The sequence below is a fragment of the Aquila chrysaetos genome, chromosome 24 (genome assembly GCF_900496995.4).
Source record: "Aquila chrysaetos chrysaetos chromosome 24, bAquChr1.4, whole genome shotgun sequence".
Taxonomy (NCBI): Eukaryota; Metazoa; Chordata; class Aves; order Accipitriformes; family Accipitridae; genus Aquila; species Aquila chrysaetos.
Genome location: NC_044027.1, coordinates 13,729,320 through 13,746,723, shown reverse-complemented (window position 1 = coordinate 13,746,723; position 17,404 = coordinate 13,729,320). Strand labels below are relative to the sequence as shown.

General features: G+C 51.1%; 3 protein-coding genes across 4 annotated transcripts; 2 read left to right on the top strand and 1 right to left on the bottom strand.

Moving 5' to 3' along the window:
- Positions 1 to 76: 76 nt before the first annotated feature.
- On the top strand, positions 77 to 3,407 carry SWI5 (SWI5 homologous recombination repair protein). Its single transcript, XM_030000309.2, has 6 exons — positions 77 to 229; positions 341 to 389; positions 665 to 717; positions 891 to 1,012; positions 2,128 to 2,222; positions 2,691 to 3,407. The coding sequence occupies exons 3-6, from the start codon at positions 673 to 675 to the stop codon at positions 2,753 to 2,755; spliced, it is 327 nt and encodes a 108-aa protein (XP_029856169.1). The 5' UTR covers positions 77 to 229; positions 341 to 389; positions 665 to 672; the 3' UTR covers positions 2,756 to 3,407.
- Positions 3,408 to 4,612: 1,205 nt separating this feature from the next.
- Positions 4,613 to 10,487, bottom strand: TRUB2 (TruB pseudouridine synthase family member 2). 2 transcript variants are annotated; one of them, XM_030000307.1, is made up of 9 exons: positions 10,333 to 10,487; positions 10,104 to 10,226; positions 9,922 to 9,996; positions 9,306 to 9,367; positions 8,911 to 8,992; positions 7,666 to 7,738; positions 7,077 to 7,213; positions 6,139 to 6,293; positions 4,613 to 4,717 (listed from the first exon to the last, which is right to left on the bottom strand). In XM_030000307.1, exons 1-9 carry the CDS (start codon positions 10,427 to 10,429, stop codon positions 4,619 to 4,621), a joined length of 903 nt encoding a protein of 300 aa, XP_029856167.1. In that variant the 5' UTR covers positions 10,430 to 10,487; the 3' UTR covers positions 4,613 to 4,618. The 2 variants fall into 2 exon arrangements, with proteins under 2 accessions (XP_029856167.1, XP_029856166.1); XM_030000306.2 differs by lacking the exon at positions 4,613 to 4,717 and having other exon boundaries at positions 5,380 to 6,293; positions 10,333 to 10,473.
- On the top strand, positions 10,456 to 16,520 carry COQ4 (coenzyme Q4). The gene is made up of 7 exons (XM_030000308.2): positions 10,456 to 10,565; positions 10,728 to 10,904; positions 11,388 to 11,484; positions 13,203 to 13,305; positions 13,653 to 13,782; positions 14,669 to 14,762; positions 15,376 to 16,520. Exons 1-7 carry the CDS (start codon positions 10,496 to 10,498, stop codon positions 15,536 to 15,538), a joined length of 834 nt encoding a protein of 277 aa, XP_029856168.1. The 5' UTR covers positions 10,456 to 10,495; the 3' UTR covers positions 15,539 to 16,520.
- Positions 16,521 to 17,404: the final 884 nt, after the last annotated feature.

Here is a 17,404-nt window from a genome sequence, read left to right as displayed (position 1 = left end):
GGGGGGGGGGGGGGGGGGGGGGGGGGGGGGGGGGGGCGGGCGGGCGGCGACTGACTACAACTCCCGGCGTGCCCCGCGGTGGCGGGCGACTACAACTCCCGGCGTGCCCCGCGGGGCAGTCGGCGCCGGTCCGGCGGGAGGCGGCAGCCCTGGCCGAGGGGCTCCCGCCGGGCGCGGGCCGCAGCCCGCCCCGCCACCAGCCCCCAGCGCCGCGGGCTCTGCCGAGGAGGTAGGAGCCGGTTCCCCGCTGCCCCTTCCGCTCCCTTGCTGCGCCGCGGGCCGTGTCCCCGCTGAGGCGGGGGTGTCCGGCCTCTGACGCGGCGCCCCTCTGCTTTGCCAGGACCTCCGGTGGCGGCCGGCGCGGCGGCACTGCCGGCTTCAAGTCACCGGTGAGTCCCCGCCCGGGCTGGAGGGGCGGGGGGGCGGGGGGAAGGTGGCTCCCACCCGGTGGCTCCCACCGGGAGCGGCCTCTGCCTTCTCCCGGCGTGGGGCCGGGGCCTGCTCCGGCGGCGGGCGGTGGCCCGGCCCGGCCTGGCCGGGAGGGTGAAGTTGCTCGTTGCCCGAGTAGCCGCCGGCCCCCCAGTTTAGCGCTGCGTCGCCCTGGGAGCTTCTCTTCAAAGTCACGTTGTGGGTTTTATTTTTTATTTTCGCTTTATGCTGTAAGTCTACAGAATGCTGTCGAACGTGATCTGGAGCAGGGTAACGTTGCATAAACTGGTAAATATTTTACCTGAGCTTCCCCCCTCCCTGCCCAGGAGATTTTTTTTTTCTTTCCCTTTTTCTTCTTTTTTATCCAGTGACACATAGAGTATTTTGTGACTAGTGCCCTCCAGCACTGTAGCATCTTATCCAGGGCTGAGTTATTGTTAAATGTCTTCTGTGCTCTACAGATCCCGTCTCCAAGGTCCTGCCAGCCTAATGGAGCCAACAAAGAAGCCCTGCAGTATGAAATCAAAGAGCTGAAACAGAAGGACCTTGCTCTAGACCAAGAAATTGCACAATTATTGTCCGAGTATGTTCTTGGCAAACTCACTGTTCACTGTGATGCCTCAATTATTTTTGTTCTTTTAAAACAAAGTATGGTCCAGGAATTACAGCTAAAAGCTGACCTTTTATGCCATTTTTATCATGGTGCTATACAATGTTGGTTATAGGGTTGTTTTGAGTTGTGTGATCTGTTAAAGACAAGAGGGAATTCTTTCCGGTTTACTTGGTAAAGCAAAACAAGTTTTACTAGGAGCTTGGATAAGAGGATTTTAACTTTACCCCAGAGGTAATTACGCATAAACCGGGAATGAACAGCTTTAACCATCGTGATACTACAACATGCTGTACTACCAGAAGAGCTTGTTCATGTGAGAATTAAAATTGAGATCATGACTTGTATGACCTGCCAAATTTAGTCCCAGATAAATGTTTCCTTTTTTGTTCCATCTTGATCAAGTGTTCACTTGTTTTGTGTCTGAGGTGAGTGGGTTAAACCTTTGTGTTCAAGAACCAGAGGTGTTTTCCAGGCAAGTGGCCTATAGAACACTTTGGCATGAGGAGTGCCACATACAGGGTAATGCAACTGTTTTATTGTGGTTTCTTACGACACACTGTGGCAGCTGCTTATTAGCAACTGTTTTGAGATAAAATTGCTGCTTGATTTTTAAAGAGAGGGAATCTCTGTGGGTTATTTGTTGCAAAGGAGTGATATTTCCTAAGATAACGTATAGTGCATAGAATGGAAATGGTAGAACAACAAAGGCTGTTCCAAAGCTTTTTTGTTTTATCCTCAAGGATAAACAGACCTGCTTAATTTTTTTTCCCTAGCTACAGATTAGAGATACGTATAAATTGAATTCACCACAGCCTATTCCTGTTTCTACTTGATTCTGAGAATGCGGGTGGATTGGTTTTTTTGGTAAGTCTTGATGTGGCAAAAAAAAAATCAAAATAAGGATTTGGTCATTTGTAGCTTTCATGTTTATGACTTGCAGCAACTGTACTTGCTGCCTTCAGGTTCTGATTTTGACATGCCAGGCTTAGGTATCTCAAATATCCTTGCTGTACTTGGTCGGTAGTGGCGGCAGCAGCAGCAATCCCTCCGTGTCATTTTTGACCTTTCTGGTTTTATTGTTACAGAGGCTACAGCCTGGAGGAATTGGAGAAGCACATCTCTCTGCTCCATGAGTATAATGATATTAAAGATGCTGGACAGATGCTGCTGGGCAAGCTGGGTAAGGAAGGGGAAAGCTGTTGAACTACTTAGTCAATGTTTTCATATAGACAGAGAGAGAGAGAGAAGCTACTATGCCATGAAGGCAGACCTTGTTTTAAAGATTCTTCAATTCTAGGCTTATATTACCCAATCACTTGCGTAAGCACAAACGCTTCTGTCATTATTTTCTTGGGATGTTTTTAGAACTGAACATGTGAAATAATCGTCATTTACTGGTATTTTAGTCTGTGTTATGGATTACCAAAATTTGCTAAGTCTTACTAATTTTTGTCAGTTTTGTTCTTCATATGCTTAAAAAAATAAAAGTGTTGAGACAAGTGGGGAGCGTAGCTGCAAAACCTTAGATTGGTTTCTTAGCTATGGGAAGTTCTATGGGATAGTTAGGGGCTACTGGGAGGAAAACACAGCTTTTCTGACTGATCTGATCCTTGTTTAATTAAAGCAGCGGTATTTCTTTCTTTTCTAGCTGTTATCCGAGGGGTTACTACAAAGCAGCTCTACCCTGAATATGATCTGGAGCTTAGCGACTAGTGTTGAATCTGAAGACTGCCACATCCTGCAAAAATGACTATTACTGGGCCATTATGTTTTGGTGCCATATCAGTTTAGAACTGACATAAGGTGGCCTCAGAAGTATGTATGTAGAATTGCAACAGAGTATGGGTTAACAGCCTTTTTTCTAAGAAGCTTTGGAACATGAAAGTTGTTGAATCTATCAACTGTTTCCTGCTTGTGGGAAAGGGATGTAGGACTTTGGATAATTTCGTCTACTGCCTGATGAACAGTATTGTTTTGGGTTGTTTTTTTTTAATTGGAAAGGTGGTTATTCAGGTTGATGTTAAGACTCTTCCCATGGAGCCTTTGCTTCTCTACAGCATCCAGGGGCTATTTGGATACAGAAAGGATAGAGGAAGCGAGGGCATACAAATGTGCAATGTAATAGCTGCTTTGAAAGAAAAGAAAAAACCCTCAGAAGTGGGAGGGAAGAAGGCTGAAGTTGTGGTGGTTTGGGGTTTTTGTTTTGTTTTATGATCAAATCTGGGTAAGTCTGGGTGTTCTGCATTTTTGTACTTAACTGCTCTGGTATCTAGAGGTTTTGTATCATTTCTGTAGTAAATGGCAAAATGTGAAGTTGTGTTGAACTGGCCAGTCTCAATAAAGCAGCTATCACATTTCTCAGTAATTCACTTTAAGAGCCTATAAAACATTGCATGAACCTGGGAACAAATTCTTAAACTATATTCTGAGACAACTATAACATCTATTATTCAAATGTTTTCTGAGGACTCTTAATGGAGACAGTGTGGCAGCACTACCCAGTAATGGGTAGGTGCAGAATTACCTTTAGTCTTCTAAATGCAGAGTCACTGTGAAAGTGAGCAGTGTCCTAAACACAAAATTATGTTGAGAGCATGAGGGTTTCAATGTCAGGTGTTAGGACTGAGGGTGACTGCACAGACTAAATTTGGCTGCTTTGGGCAGTTCTAAGTGATAAAGTGCTCTGCTGACTGCAGATCCATTGTCCCTCTTTGACTCAGGCTTCATGTCCTTCTGCCCATTTCTACTTCAAGACCACCTGATAATAAGTTTCCCCCCGGTCTCCAGTCAGGCCCATGCTGCAGTCTGTGCATTATTTCCAAATTCAAATCAAATGAATCTGTCTTCCTAGTGCTTGGAAACCAGAAAACGGTCACAAGGCTGCTGCTGAGAACGTAATTGCTTCTGCAGTCTTGGTTCTGGACCTGGCAGAGCAGCATCACTAATAAGTATCTTGTTTTGCCACAAAAGTTGTGGGGAGGGGTCTAAAGCAGGGGCACAGACAAAGCCTGTGTACTCTGTGATTCATTCAAGCAAGTCTCTGCTAATGTGCAGCTGTGCTTCTCTGGAGGATATTTACTGTGGCCACATAAGAATGGACTCCCATGGTATGGTTACAGGTATATCCTCCCCACCATCAACCCCTCTTGCCAAGTGTGGGAAACTCCTGTGTTTTGGAGAAGCGTTAAGGGGAGGAAAAAAGTCACAAGAAGGCTAGAACTGGGAAATGCTAACTTTGTTCTCAAAACCCATGTTGCTGTTCTGGCTGGTATTTTCTGTGTCAAAGAACTGATTTAGCCTGGAGTGTTCCAAGCAAAATGTTAGTTTGGCAATGGCACGCGCAACTGGAAATGGTTTTTGCAATGGGAAGTACGTAGAGAAATCCCTTCAGTTTGTGTTAGGTGTAAGCCATGGGGGATGAAGTATACTCCCATTACCAAAGTTACTGAAGGTTATTTAAGGACTGAGAAGTCCCTGTTTTCCCCTCCTTGTAGGAGCACTAGGATTAAAACTTGCAGCTGTAGCTGTCCAAGTGTTCTGCCCGGCTCCAGAACTCACACTTCTGCAGTGATGGGTTTACACTTCAGTGAGCACAAGACAGTTGTCCGTGGAAGGTGCCCTGACCCCTGTCCCTTGTCCACCCAGGATGAACTCACACAGAACCAACCAGCTGAGGTAAGAGCAAACTGCCCTTGGGGAGTCCCTGCAGCTCTATAGCTGGAACGGTGATGTGCCACATGGTGGCAGCTACACTCCACTGCTGTTCTGGCTGCTCTGTGCAGAGCAGGGAAACCCAGAACTGAAAGATCCCAGGGTCTAAGTTAATGACTCCTGGGGTGCTTCAGGACAGGACTGCACCCTGCCACTTCGGTACTTCATCATGGCCCCTCTTACTGTTCCTCCCAGAGTTACTTCTTGTACTTTAATGGCTGTCGTCTGGAGGATGAAATATGCTGGCCTTTGTCCAAATCCAGAAGAGGAATAGAACAAATCTTCTGCTTTCTATAAATAAATCTCCAAACTTGCTAGCTAAGTGTATAGCTGAAAAAATATTGAGTGCAATAATGGTAAGGGTAACTTCAGATTTTTAATTTATATTTAGAAACAGTATTTCTGCTAAGTCAGACCCAGCTATAATGAGCTAACAGAGAACAAGTGGTATTACAGAGCTTTACTGAAGGGCAGTACACGCTGTCAGCATGGAGCTGCTGCAGAGCAGAATACCACAGACCCCTGAACACCCTTGGTTCCTCAGGAAAAAAAAAAACCACGCTCTTTTTGTAATGAGTCGGTGTAGTCATGGATGAGTACTGAGCCAAGAAACCAGCCTCTTCCCCTTTAGGTCACTTTCAGTTTTATTTCTTGTGTATCTATCTTACGCATCAATTCCTATTACAAGCCACTTTCCTCATCACACACATGCCTACGCTGGATATAACCATTTCCTTGCATTGCTTTGTGTAAGCTGTGTTTTCTCCTGCATGTCCCTCTTTTAGTCTGATTTTGAGCTCTTATGTGTCTGAAAGCCGGGCTAATGGAAAGAATATACTCTAGGACAAAAGAGGGAAAATAAAATCCATATAGTAGACAAGTTATGCTGCCAGTTGCAAGGAAGAAACAAATCCGTGCAATCAAGGGAATACAGCTCTCTAAGATGCTATTTCCTGCTGCTAAACAATACGGGGATGGGTTTTTATATCCCTTAGCAACCTAATGTTCCCGAAGTCAACAGGAATTTTGGCACAGCTAACTCCTGTTAATGAACTGTTTGCAATGCTTTAAAAAAAATTATACAGCCTGTCACTGAAAAAAATGCCTCTCTGATTAAAGTCATCTCAAGGAAAGGGTGGAAGCGAACTGCAATTAACCTCTTTCCTTCTGCTGTCCATCATGCTGTCAGCATGTAGCTGCGTTATTGTGCTACAGAGATTGCTTGTGGACGTTCCCTCCGTAGCACACACTCAGCTGTCTGCAGCGTGGGCCATCTCCACATCCATCTTAGGAAGATGACTTTTATCCTGATGGCCTAGTGTTTTCTCTAACTCTGTTTTCACTTTAAGCTGACAGTCCCAAATTGCATTCTGTATACTCTGCAAGTTCCACTGGGTTCTCAGGAGAGCATCATCCAGTGTGAAAACACCATCGCGTATTCTTCGCACTTGTGTGCACACGGCAGATGATTTCAGCTCCAGACCAATCTCATGAACAATTTTTCGGAGGTACTGCTGAGTCTCATGCAAGCAATGGACTTCTAGAAGGACAGAGAGATTCGTTCAGAAGAAGCAAAGTGTTGACAGAAATTCAGACCTTGTCTGTAAATCCAGACACCACTCGCAGTTATGCTGAAAGAACTGGTTTGGTAGAAGAAACTATTTAAGATACAGCACAGGTGGATTATGATTTTCTGGAATGCTACAGGGTGTCTTAGCCATTCCCAAAGTGAATGTTTTAGAAGACAAAGTTATGGATACAGCAGAGTAATGTAGAAATTTAGGTATTTCAAAGTGGGTAAGAAAAGGTACCTTCTTAATAAGACAAATAATTTGTGAGGAGACTGGCTGCAGGAAAGCAAACACGCTTTAAAAATACCCCAAACAAACAAACAAAAAAACCACACACTGAACTGCATTACACTGAAACACTGGGATAAGGAGGAATTTTGCCCCCTAGGTATTCACTGTGCAAATTTTCTTGATTCAGTCTAAGATCTGGAACTGGCAGGGAAAAACCTGTGAGCTAGGTGCACAGCTGGCTTTGATTTATAAAGCAGCTTCGGTATTGTGAGGGTTCCAGATCTTGCCCTACCAAAAAAATCTTTTCACTGCACTAAAGAGTTCATCTAACGAGGAGGTGCTTTTGTGACTCTGGAAACTACAAAACATTAAATTTTCTGCAGAGATTACCAGTTACGTGTTGATACAAAGTTCCCACCAACTCATTTTGCATTAAATTACGAATAAGAAACTGAAGTTTACTGACTTATTTGCCATGATATATGCTCAGACTTCCCCTGTACGTTTTGTACCAGTCCTACCTAGCTGGAATTCTGGAACTGCGAACTGGAGGCATCGGATTGCTGTGATTATTGGAGGACTTTTTCCCATGGGGCGAATCAGCCCTTTGACAGCCAGCTCATATGCCTCTTGTGTTTTCATGTCAATGTTAGAATGCCTGGAAAAAGAAAAAAGAGAGCAGACATTCTTAGTACTTCTCTTCAATGGGATTCAAAATATCTCCACCCCCAATAAAGCAGAGCTGCAATTTTTACTCTTAAAACTGCCTGTGTGTTCAGTCTTTGCATATATTTTAATGCTATGATATGCGTACCACCAGTAGTTTAGCACAGTTTGGGAGGGAGGTACTTGGTCATGCCTACAAGATATTTTTGTAGGTCCTGATGTACCTAATAGGTCCTAAAATAGCTGGAGATTTCAGGATACAAGGACACTTAACTGCAACCTATCACCAGGGCACAGAGCACTCAGAGTAACTTTTCTCTGTTCCTGTCTAGCACTCCAACCTTTAAAGACTTTGATTATGGCAAACAAAATCATCTCATTTGTTTTAAAGACCAGCAAATGGTAGTTGGATCAGGTCAGCTGCATTTGCCCATTGATACGTACATCAGCAGGGCCTTATGATTTGTTCCTTGAATGACAGCAAGAATCCGTTCCAGCTTCTCCCTTGTGATATGATCTGCAAATATTCAGGTAGAAACAAAGTCTCAATTATCCATCCAGAAACTGGAAAGAGGCAGCAGTCTGGTATGTGCCATCAGGGTATCGCTGTCCCTTTGGCAGGCAGTCACATCAAAATGGCTGATGAGAACCGCCAAGAAGTGGTTTTAGCAGGGTCACTTCTCCCGGCTGCACCATCGTAATCCACAGAGCAGCACAGCACTGGACTGCAAAGGCAAGAATTATTTTGCTTAATTAATTTCAAGATGTTAGCTCCACTTTCTCTTATCGGGTGTTTGAAGAGTTTCCTTCAATGAAAGCTTCTAACTGCTATAAGTACAATTTACGGAGAGATCTGGGTCCCACCCAATCCAGTAGCAACTACTGCAATCAGGACTCATACTGGCTTTGGATATATTGTGGTTGTATTTAGAACAGGTGGACTATGATGTCAGGATTGCACCTGGGCTGCAGGTAAAAATAACAACTAGAAAGCATGTTAAGGCATACCTTTTATCATTGTGCAATTTACCTGGTTAAGTGCTTTACAGTTAGCATGCTGTTTGTTTGGTGTTCTGTCTGTTTGGTTTTTTTATAAACACATGTCCTGGTTTCGGCTGGGATAGAGTTAATTGTCTTCCTAGTAGCTGGTATAGCGCTGTGTTTTGGGTTCAGTATGAGAAGAATGTTGATAACACACTGATGTTTTCAGTTGTTGCTAAGTAATGTTTAGTGTAAAGTCAAGGATTTTTCAGCTTCTCATGCCCAGCCAGCAAGAAGACTGGAGGGGCACAAGCTGGGAGGGGACACAGCCAGGACAGCTGACCCAAACTGGCCAAAGGGGTATTCCATACCATGTGACATCAAGCCCAGTATATAAACTGGGGGGAGTTGGCCTGGGAGGGATCACTGCTCAGGAACTAACTGGTCATCGGTCTGCAAGTGGTGAGCACTTGTTTTGTATATTCCAATCCTTTTATTATTATTGTAATTTTATTGTTATCATTATCATTATTAGGTTCTTCCTTTCTGTTCTTTTAAACAGTTCTTATCTCAATCCACAAGTTTTACTTTTTTTTCCCTATTCTCTCTCCCTTTACACTTGGGGAGGGGGGAGTGAGTGAGCAGCTGCGTGGTGCTTAGTTGCTGGCTGGGGTTAAACCACCACAACACATCAATTCAGTTTCTTACCAAATGTTGTCTTCTCTACTAGCTTCCCCGTGTCTGAGAAGTCATCAGTGGCTTTACCAAAAAGCCCACCAACAGTGTAAACCTTGAAGAAGGGCAAAGAGTGCAATTTATCAAAGACATACTCTAAGAAATTGAGTAGCCATATTCTGCCATGCAGCTGCTAAGAAGTGCAGGCTATGATGACGTTGCGCAAAAAGACAGCAGCGTCCTCTGCTCACACAGCCACGTGTGGATGCTTATGTGCAGGATGAAATTCTGGACCCTGAAAAGCTCTCAAAAGCGTTAGTGGGTTTGAGACTCAAAAGCAGAATCACCGTTACAAGGCCAGGCCGGATCAGGAATCAAGCGTGTGACTGCACTTGGATATTCTGAGGCTGTTCAGAGCCAACACCTACCTTGGTCAGGTGGCAGTTGTACAGATCAGTGAGTAGCTTGTTCCCGTGGCCTATGCCAAGTACTGAAACACAGAAGACAAGAAACCCGTTATTCAGCCACATGGAAAGTTACTGATGTGCATTTACACAGCGCTGTACACTCACGCTGCTTTTCTTCCACCCTGGACAGGGCCATATCTCCTTAGAAGTCATGTCTGAGCAGTGCCATTAGGCCCCCCAAATTACCGCCTGTCATTAAAACTATGTTAAGCCTGTAACGAGGGCACTTGGATTTTCCCAGAACCTTCCACCTGGATACTTCAGGGCAACCGGCTGAGCAATGCCGGCCGCAGTGAAGCCAATTCAAGTGGTGGAGCGGAGACAGGGGGTTACATGACGGTGTCACGGGCAGGAGCTTGACGTCTCACAGCAAAGCCCTGTGTGCTGGGGGTAAGGGGTCGCTCCCGTCTATCCAGTGTCTTTTTGGACCGTTTTTTCTGTGTTTTAGCATTTATATGCCCAGCTGGGTTGTGAGACCCAGGGCCTACTGCCGTGAGCCGTCACCCCTTCTTCCCCACACAGAAACCCATCACCTCGCAGCCGGCGGGACGCGGTGCCGCTCCGGGACGAGACCCACCGAAGACTCCCGAGGCCTTCACATCCAGCCGGTGACCCGCTCCGATCTTCAGCCGCCTGAACCGCGGGCCTCGGACTGCAACGGGGACAGCGTCGGGGCCGGTCCGGGGCTCCGCCACCCCGGGGCTCCCCCCGCACCCCAACACCCCCCCCCCCGCCCCGAGACCCCCCGGCGGCCCTTACCGAGAGGGTGGTCGGCCAGCACCGGCACCCTCGCGGCCACCAGCCCCGCCGCCCCGTCGTCGCCCGGGGCCGGCAGGAAGCGGACGTGCTGCCGCGGGGCACGTCCCGGTGCCGCGTTCAGCTCTGCAAGAGAAACGGGGGGGGGGGGGGGGGGGAGGCCACGATCAGGGGCGGCCGGCAGCCCCCGGGGAAGGGAGAGAACCGGGGGGGGGTGTCCCGTCGCCCTCACCGCGCAGCAGCCGCGTCTCCACCGCCTCACGGACGCGACCCCACGCCACCCCCGCCGGCTTGTACACGGCGAAGAGCCCGCCTGGCACCGCCGCCATGCCGCGCTCCCCGCTCCGCCCCGCTCCGCCCCGCCGGGTTCTTCCGGGGCAGGCGGCGGCGCGGGGATGCTGCTGCTGCGGCGGACGGCGGCGCGGGTGGGGGTCTCGCTGCTGCGGGCGGGGCCCGGTTCCCCAGGCAAGTGTCTTTCCCCCCCTCCCCGCTCCGCTCCTCCCCGTCCCGGCCGTCCCCGTTCTCCGCGGGCAGCCCCAAGGGCGTCCGGACGGTGCCGGCCCCGTTTCCGTACCCGCGGGCGCTGGGGACTCGCCGGGCCGGTTCCTCACCCGCTGTTCCCCGCAGGCAGAGCCTGTGTGAGCCACACCGAGCCGCGGGCCCGGGATGGACGCAGCGGGGAGGAGGAAGAGGAGGAAGGGTGCTATCAGCTGTACCCCGGGCATATCCCCACCAGTCCGCTGCAGAAAGCGCTGCTGGCTGCCGGCTCGGCGTTTATGGCTCTCTATAACCCCTACAGACACGGTAAGCCGACCCGGGGCGGCCCGTCCCACCCAGGGTCCTTATTAACGTCCAGAAAGTCCAGCCCTGTGTCTCCTGGGAGTTTCTCAGGGGACTTTAGTTCTCCCCCCGTTGGGTGAGCCATTTAGTAATGGGGGCAAGTGCAGGGCTGAGACCTGGCCCAGGGCGGGAGGCTGAGGAAGAGAGGGGGTGAGGAACCCCAAACACCCCCCAGTGATCTCCTCCTGACCCCCTGTGATGCCGTGTTGCCTCATCTCGTTCCTCCTTGGTCCCCCCGGGCCTCCTACATCCCTTCCTGTGGGTGACACTAGGGCAGAGCAGCCCCGCGGCTGAAGACCTGTGGTTTGTGGGGCTCCTCGCTCTGCCACAGGCTTCCTGCCTGCTCCTGGCCAAGGGGTTCGCTTGCCCCATTTCCTCACCTGCCAGTCGAGGACAGCTGGGTGTTGCAAAACCCACTCTTGGGTCACTCTCTGGTCTCTCTTTCAGACATGGTGGCAGTCCTCGGGGAGACCACTGGCTGCCTGGCCCTACCCAACCTGCGAGACAAGATGAAACACCACCCTGAAGGTTACCGCATCCTCCAGTGCGTCCCTCCACATCCCTCCCTCCCTCACCCCATGGGTCATGGTGGGGAGGGAGATAAAAGGCCAAGCGCGTTCCTTGGGCCCCATGAAAGGAGAGCCCTGTGCTCCCTGGCTTGAAAATGGCACAGGCGTTTTGTTAGCTCTAACCCTCCAGGTTGTTTATTTTACTTTATTTTTAACGATGACAAGAGCCATGGCAAGTCTAAGGGCAAGAGCACAGCAGCCGCTGGGCCCAGCCCTATTGCAAGTGCTGCTGTCTGTCTGTTCTGCTTAGCTGCTGGAACTGGCAGGTGCCAACGCAAGGAGATGCAGCAGCAGGCGCAGGGGAGGAATCCATGGATATGGTGGGTTTTCATCACTGCTCAGCGATGGGTGAAACCCACCACATCCATGGATTTCTCCCCTGCGCCTGCTGCTGCATCTCCCTGCATTGGAGACTTCGTCTCTGCTGGTCTGCCTTCTCCTTGGGTGCCTCCGTGTTTTCTTTCCCAGCACCTGCAGCATCTCCCCAAGCTGTGAAATGAGGCCACTTCTCCTGTCTTCCTTGTTAAGACTTGATCACTTTTGCTTCCGTGTCTGCAGGGACTTGTCAAGTGCAGCAAGGCTGAGGACCAGGAGGGACTTCATGAGTCTCTTATTAACAAAGACCTTACTGCTTATTTGCTTGCCTTCTCCCTGCTCCTTGTTATGTATCACGCCTGCTGCTTGTATATCGTTTGGGTTGTACCACGTAGGGGCTGGGAAAAGCTGCCTTTTGGCACATGTTTGTGCAGAGCAGCCTGATCCTGGCTCCGGATGCTGACCCAGCAAAGCACACAGAGCACCAGGATGGGGCTGAGACCCAGAGGAACTGCCCAGGGACAGGGGACAGCAAAGGCACCGAGGGCTGGGGAGAGACGTCCCCATCTGCTCCTTTCCCCATGCAGGGATTTGCAGTGGTCTGATTTGTGCACACAAGTCTTTTTTTTAATCCCCCAAGCTGCTGAGGTCCCTTTGCCGCTGAATACACAAGGAAGTGTCTGCAGGCCAGGGTGAAGCTGTTGCTAGTCCTGTTTATCTGCCTGGCACCTCTGCTCCAGGAGCAGAGCAGCTCCTGGATCCACTGCAGGGCTTTTATCATGGGAAGAATTTATCCTGTGCATGGAAATAAAAGGGCTTTTGTTGAGTTCCAGGACTGTGGGGCACCCATTTGCCAACAACCGGGAGAGAAGACCTTTCCACGCATGGCTGCCACGTGGCTGGTGGTGAAAGCCAAGCCTGAGCAGGAGAGAAATTAAACCTGTGTTTAGAACAAATTCCCTCCCCTTTTTAGGGTTGTTCCTTTGAAGCTCTGGCTGCTTTGCAGGGACGCTAAAGAGCTCTGCTCCCCCAGGGCCAGCTGTTGCTGGGGGCTGTGCCTGGCCGGCAGCCTGCACGGCAGCAGCATTTCGGTGCAGAGGACGCAAGTGTTTTTCCAACCAGAGTTGCTACACGGGCGCAAGATAAGAGCTCTTTTATTGCCAAGGCTTCATGTAGATCCTTTATGCAATTTCTGTCCCAGCCTCAGCAACGGTTGTAAGGATGGTGCTATCCCTGCAGTGAGCAGTCAGGATCCGTGCAAGGAAAATGCCCAGGAAGGGCAGAGGCAGGGGATGGGGGTTTCCAGGGGATCCTTTTCTCCAGGACCCCCCACTGTGGGTTTCACTGGGAGACTGACTCACCCATGTTTTGCTTTCAGGGAACGGCCTCGCATCCGTCTCTCCACCCTGGACATGGCCAAGCTGCGGGGGCTGCCGGATGGCTCACTGGGCCGAGAGTACATCCGATTCTTGGAGGACAACGTGAGTGTAGGGTTTTGTAGGGTGCAAATGGCTGTAGTTGATCCTTGTGCTGGGAGCACGGATGTGCTTTAGAGGGAGATTGGAGCCATGGAGGAACCTGTGGGGAACCCTCCAGGAACGAGAGGGAGTTGGGGAGATGGGATGAGATGCTGGGTGTTGGACAATGCTGGATGTGTCACCAGTGCTGCTCAGTCCTTGTTTTTCGTCTGTGTAAATGACACTGACCCCCATCATTGGGGGCTGGGAGATGCGCTGATGGAGGGGACCCTGTACTTCTGTGCATTAAAGAATGAGGCCAGAAACTTGAGGTTTGGAAGGGACTGAATTGGACCTCTTTGGGTTTGCAGAAGGTTTCTCCAGACACCCGGATGCCGCCCAAGTTTGTTGATGATGAAGAGCTGGCATATGTGATCCAGCGGTACCGGGAAGTCCATGATCTGATGCACACCCTCCTGGGCATGCCAACCACCATACTAGGTGAGCAGCAGCGGGCTCAGAGGGCTGTTCTGCCAAACCCCACTGACGGTGCTCGCCTGCCTCTACCAGGAATGCAGCAGGCTGGGCCAGTCAGAATCCTCGATCCTCAGGCCAGGTTGCTGTGCGGGGAGGTTTGCGTCATCACTGTCCTGCATCACGGGCTCTGCGGTGGCTGAGAGCCCACGGGATGTCATCTTTCCCCTGCTGGGAGATGCTCTGCCCAAGCCCTGGGTGCAGGCAGCCGCTGGGCAGGTGGATGGGTGTTTGCTGTCTGGCAGGGAGGGTGGCACAGAGGGAGGGATGTTTCACAAGCTCTGAGTGAAGGCAAAGTGGAGGGTTCCTGGTTGCTCTTTATCTGCGTGTCTCCGTGTCCTTTGCCCTCATTTTGAGCCTGACTCAATAGCAAGTCACAAGTCGAGCCTTGCTGGTGAGCCTACAGGAACCGGCATGTCAGCTCTCCTACGCAGGCTTTGGCTGAGCCCTGGCAGCATTCACAAACAGTCTGTCCCATGCCGAGAGACAGGGAGAGCCGCGTGGGGGATCCAGCTTTGGCAATCGCATTGCTAAAGATCTGCAGGGAGCTGGCCTGCCTGGGAGGTGTTTCCCAAGCTCGTGGGTCATCAAATGCAGGGTGCTGCTCCCCCGGGTGCCCTAGGCCGTCCCCCTTGGGTGGGTGGTGCACAATGAGGCTCATTCTGGCACAGGATGAGGCCATGGCCAGACTTGGGAAGCATTCCCAAGTCCTGCCACGGAGTCGGAGGGGACGGGTGCATAGCCATTCTTGGGAAGGGGCAGATCCTGCAGCCTGCGTTGGGGGACTGCACGGCGCTGGCTGGCCCTCGACCCAGGCGCCCTGCCTGCTCATGGTCTTTCTGCTCCCTCCCAGGCGAAGTTGTGGTGAAATGGTTCGAAGCCGTCCAGACGGGGCTGCCCATGTGTGTCCTGGGAGCAGCGTTTGGCCCCATCCATCTCAGTGCACGGTAGGCACCGGCCGATGAGGAGAGAGTCTCTGCCTGGGGGTTGCGCCAGCCTGGGTGATGCTTTCCAGTGTCCTCTGGGGACAAAGAGGGGACACTGCTAGTTTGGAGGGGGGAGTCAGTCAGTATGAACCTGCTGCTTTTTCCTCACAGCCCAGGGAAGCAGTAACAGTGGGAGGCATGACTTTGCCTGGTCACTGAAGCAGGACCTGATGCTTCATCTGCTTCCAGCACTGAATCTCCTGTGCCAGGCAGGAGGAGCAATGCCCAGGCCGGGTTGCCCTTGGCTGGGCATGTGTTGAGGGCCAGCAAGACCCTCACCACGCTGGTGGCTGTTCCCTGCCCCAGCACATCTGTTTTGGTGGCCCAACACAGTTTGGGGATTGCAGAACCTGAGTTCTGGTCTTGGGTTTACTGCTGACTGTAACCTTCCAGGCACACCGTCCTCTTATGTGCCTCAGTTTCCCCTGTGAGTTAAGCAGGAGGGGTGCTAGAATGGTAGAGGGGTACATGGGACACATGGGTTTGGCATCTGCCCGCAACGGGGACTTAGAGAAGGAAATCAAAAGCAAAACATGGAAATCAAAACTGTCACCTCCTGTATCACTTGTTCCAGAAACCTGCAGCTCCTGGCCACTGAGCTGGCTCCCTGGGCGATTCGGAGCGGGCGCAACGCCAGCTGTATCCTGAACGTCTACTACGAGCAGCGCTGGGAGCAGTCAGTGGCGTCCCTGCGGGAGGAGATCGGCATCTTCCCTCCCCCCGACGTTCAAGTGTGAGAGCTCGAGTACAGGGAGGGGACGGGATCCCCGCTGCCCCTGCCACGCTCCGTGTCCATCTGCCCGGGAGCGCAGCATGGCTCTGCTACTGGCTGCCATGGACCCAAGGGCTGAGTTTTCTCCTGCCAAGAGCTGGCACCCTCCTGTTGCTAGAGGCCAAGTGACACCTTCCTGTGCCGTGACAAAACTTGACCCTTTTTGCTGTTTGTGATTCAGTGGAGGGATGGCAAGTCCTGCTGTGCCTTTGCCAGCTGGGTCTGGCTGCTGGCTCCAGTACTGGTGCTCTGAAATGCTGGGATGGGGAGGGAGCAGAGCTGCTTTACAACACACTGGAACAAACTTGGCCTTCTGCAGCTCTAGGGCTGTATAGGTAAATCCCTCCTCCCACCCTCCCAGGGGAGATCCAGGTTTAAAGTCTTGGGGCCACCCTGGACTGGAGCTAAACCAGTGATTTACAGAGCAGCCCAGGGGCAGGTTTGGTGTGTCCAACAGTGAAATCCCATCTTGTACTGGTGCCTAACTGGTCTCCTGACCTCATGCCTCATGCCTTGGAGACCAGGCAGTGTGTGATTGCATGCCTATGGGAACAGGCAGGGAAATACCTTTGGATATTATCCCTGCTGGATTGGCTGTTCAGGAGCTGATCCCAGGCTGCCATATCTCTCTGTAGTCCCTCCCCATCAAAAATGCTGAAATCCATGTGATTGCACTGGGTTTTCAATAGGAATTGTCCCCTCCTTGGGCAACAAAATGACACGATCATGAATAAGGGGCTGAATCCTGGCAGCACAGAAACAGCAGCCGCTTGTGCTACATCTGGGAGCTGATTGCTGTCTGGATTAATTAAACGGGGCTCCAGACTGCCAGCAGCTGGAGAGCAGAGCTGTCGGATGCAAGGGCAGAGAGCCATGAGGCCAGGGGCTCTTTGTACGTGTGGGTTTGCTGTTGAAGTCCCTTCTTGCTTAATAAAATCCACGGTGGAGCTTGTGGTTTGTTATCCCTCTCTTTCCACCCCATTTCCCCTTCTGAGGGGGAGATCTGATGTGAAACCTCACCCCTTTTCAGCTCCAGTGGGGTCTGCTGTTCTTTGTCTGTGGTAGTAGGTGACGGCAGGGCACATGTATGGCCACACATCCCTGGGGACTGGGGCACAAAATGGGCTGCGGAGGCACATCTTTCCAGCTGGGATTTGGGGATGCTGGGCTGTTGAGTAGCTCCTTGCGGTGGTCGTTGCAGAAGGGCCTGGGCAGGGGAAGATCGAGGTGCGGAGCAGGAGGAGGGCAAGGCTGGGGGCTTCCTAAAGTGATCCTGGTTCCCAGGGAGGGAAGAGGTGCTCTGACGCAGGTCCTTTGGTGGCAGCCGGGGGACATGGCATTGCCCTGCTGTGAGCTTCACCAGTCCTGTCCTAGTCTCCCATGGGATGCTGGAGCAGGTGGGCAGGAGCAGGGGCTGATGGTACAGCCAGGGGTTAGAGTTGCTCCATCCCAGAAGGCTGAGCAGGGGCAAAACTGGGTTTTGGGCTACGTTTAAGAGCAGATACCAGGACAGAGGGACTGGCTTCCTTCCTGGGCCCCACGGACTCCCCATCTTCAAATTCTCCCTCCACAGCCCCCCACTAGCCAGACTTCGGGTTTTTCTCCAAAACCGGGCTTATGCCTCCCCTTGGCCTCCAGAGTTATTTCAAGCACATCATAAAGAACATCATATAAATACATCCTTCAGCTGCTGGTAAAACGCACGGAGTGGAGGTTGTCCTATTGCGGTGGCTGAGATGAAAGAAGCATTTGGCCCTAAAACAACCCAGAAATGTGCTTTTCTGCATCAGAAACGTGTTGGAGCCTTGGGGTGGTTAAACCGAAGGGCAGT

Excerpts from the sequence above, each read along its gene's own strand:
- SWI5 (XM_030000309.2), top strand. The coding sequence starts at position 673 with ATGCTGTCGAACGTGATCTGGAGCAGGGTAACGTTGCATAAACTG. Across the intron at positions 1,013-2,127 it reads ATTGCACAATTATTGTCCGA|AGGCTACAGCCTGGAGGAAT; the intron begins GTATGTTCTTGG and ends TTATTGTTACAG. Across the intron at positions 2,223-2,690 it reads GATGCTGCTGGGCAAGCTGG|CTGTTATCCGAGGGGTTACT; the intron begins GTAAGGAAGGGG and ends TTTCTTTTCTAG.
- TRUB2 (XM_030000306.2), bottom strand. The coding sequence starts at position 10,429 with ATGGCGGCGGTGCCAGGCGGGCTCTTCGCCGTGTACAAGCCGGCGGGG. Across the intron at positions 10,227-10,332 it reads GGAGACGCGGCTGCTGCGCG|AGCTGAACGCGGCACCGGGA; the intron begins GTGAGGGCGACG and ends TTTCTCTTGCAG. Across the intron at positions 8,993-9,305 it reads ACAACTGCCACCTGACCAAG|GTTTACACTGTTGGTGGGCT; the intron begins GTAGGTGTTGGC and ends CCCTTCTTCAAG.
- COQ4 (XM_030000308.2), top strand. The coding sequence starts at position 10,496 with ATGCTGCTGCTGCGGCGGACGGCGGCGCGGGTGGGGGTCTCGCTGCTG. Across the intron at positions 13,783-14,668 it reads CATGCCAACCACCATACTAG|GCGAAGTTGTGGTGAAATGG; the intron begins GTGAGCAGCAGC and ends GCTCCCTCCCAG. Across the intron at positions 14,763-15,375 it reads CCCATCCATCTCAGTGCACG|AAACCTGCAGCTCCTGGCCA; the intron begins GTAGGCACCGGC and ends CACTTGTTCCAG.